At 57.8% G+C, this 1,827-nt stretch overlaps 1 protein-coding gene across 1 annotated transcript; it reads right to left on the reverse strand.

Annotated features, from left to right (window-relative positions):
• Window positions 1-6: 6 nt before the first annotated feature.
• Window positions 7-1,418, reverse strand: LOC113980890 (zinc finger protein 239-like; the record flags this gene model as incomplete). The annotated part of the gene is made up of 1 exon (XM_027708112.1): window positions 7-1,418. A coding segment is annotated over one exon (921 nt), but the record flags the coding sequence as incomplete, so codon positions are not given.
• Between the last annotated feature and the right edge of the window lie 409 nt (window positions 1,419-1,827).

Consider the following 1,827-nt stretch of genomic DNA (forward strand, 5'->3'; position numbering starts at 1 on the left):
GGGAGGAATCTCCACACACCCCCCAGGGAGGGTTTTGTCAGAAAGAACCCAACTGCATGAGAGGGGACTGGACTTTTTATAGGATAAAGTGATTGAGTGCCAGGCCCGCCTTTCCAGGCCAGCTCTCAGCTTATCTGTCAACTCAGACTTCAACCAGCAGGGTGTGTGTTCAACCTTGGACCAACCAGGATGGTTTTAGCAGAGTTAACACCGAGACAACACCCTGGCTCCAGCAGCTGATCTTGCATGACAGCTTGATGATGAGCTTGATTGGACCTTGGGTCTGGCCAGGTTGGGACTATCCTGCCAAAGTCCACCAGCCAGGGGTCTTCCCAACGTGGGTCACCGGGAATGTGGGTCACCAGGCCTGCTCCCAGCGTGGGTCCCTGGGAATGTGGGTCACCAAGCCTGTTCCCAAAGTGGATCCTCTGACAGCTGATGGAGTTGGAGCAGCAGATGAAGCTCTTCCTGTAGTCAGGGCACTTGCAGGGCTTCCCTTACTGGTGGGTCTGTTGGTGTTTGGTCAAGGCAGAGCTCTGGGTGAAGCTCTTCCCACACTCCCCGCACTTGTAGGGCCTCTCCCCTGTGTGGCTGCGCCGGTGCTTCATGAGGTTGGAGTTGCGTTTGAAGCCCTTCCCGCAGTCGGTGCAGCGGAAGGGCCTCTCATCCGTGTGCATCTGCTGGTGCTTGAGGAGATCCGAGCTGCTCCGAGACCTCTTCCCACACTCGAGACATTGGTAGGGCCGTTCCCCAGTGTGGGTCTTCTGGTGCTGGGTCAGGTTGGATTTGATGCTGAAGCTCTTCCCACATTCTGAGCACTTGTAGGGCTTCTGCCCCGTGTGCACGCACTGGTGGGCGATGAGGCCAGAGCTGTCTCTAAAGCTTTTCTTGCATTCCCCACATTTGTAGGGCTGGGGCCACCGTTCCCCAGTGTGGATCTGCTGGTGGCGGATCAGGCGGTAGCTGACGGTGAAGCCCTTCCCACATTCCAAACACTTGTAGGGCCGTTCCCCTGTGTGCACCCGGCGGTGGGTGAAGAGGTGGGAGCCATAGATGAAGGTCTTCCCACATTCCTCACACTCGTAGGGCCGTTCCCCAGTGTGGACACGCTGGTGAACAAGGAGGTTGGAGCTCCTGCAGTAGCTCTTCTCACAGCTGGGGCACTTGTAGGGCTTCTCCACGGCACTGACGCGCTCCTGCACCACCAGCTCGGAGCTCCGGCTCAAGCTCCGGCCGCCTTCCCGGCACAGGCTGCCTCTTTCCTCCTCAGAGCACCCTGGGCTGGCTTTGGAGCCCCTCCTCCTGAGGGATCTCTGGGGCTTTTCCTCCCCGCTGCCTTCCTGCGCCGTGGAGCCGTTCAAAACGGCCTCTCCCACCAGGGTCTGCCGGGGGGATTTGTCCTCCGTGCTCTCCGTCCTCAGCTCGGGGCCTGGGGCAGGAAGGAAGGACAGGGAGGGGATTTGCCTCCAGCCCAGAGGGAAAGGGGGGGAGAAGGAAGACGGAGAGGAAGGAGGGTAGAGAAGGAAGAAGGACAGGAAGGAATATGAAGGGAAAGAACAAGAAGAAAAAGAAACAAGGAGAGGAAGGAAGAAGAAGAAGAAAGGAAGGAGAAGGAAGGAAGGAGAAGGAAGGAAGGAGAAGGAAGGAAGGAGAAGGAAGGAAGGAGAAGGCCCAGAACTGGACACAGCACTCCAGGTGTGGCCTCACCAGTGCCAAGTACAGGGGAAGAACTACTGCCCTGGTCCTGCTGGCCACGCTGGTCCTGAGAGAAGGAAGGAGCAAGGAGACAAGGAATGATGAAAAGGAAGGAGAAGATGGAACACAAAG

Source organism: Neopelma chrysocephalum, unplaced genomic scaffold, assembly GCF_003984885.1.
Source record: "Neopelma chrysocephalum unplaced genomic scaffold, ASM398488v2 Primary Assembly neopelma1_95536, whole genome shotgun sequence".
Classification (NCBI taxonomy): Eukaryota; Metazoa; Chordata; class Aves; order Passeriformes; family Pipridae; genus Neopelma; species Neopelma chrysocephalum.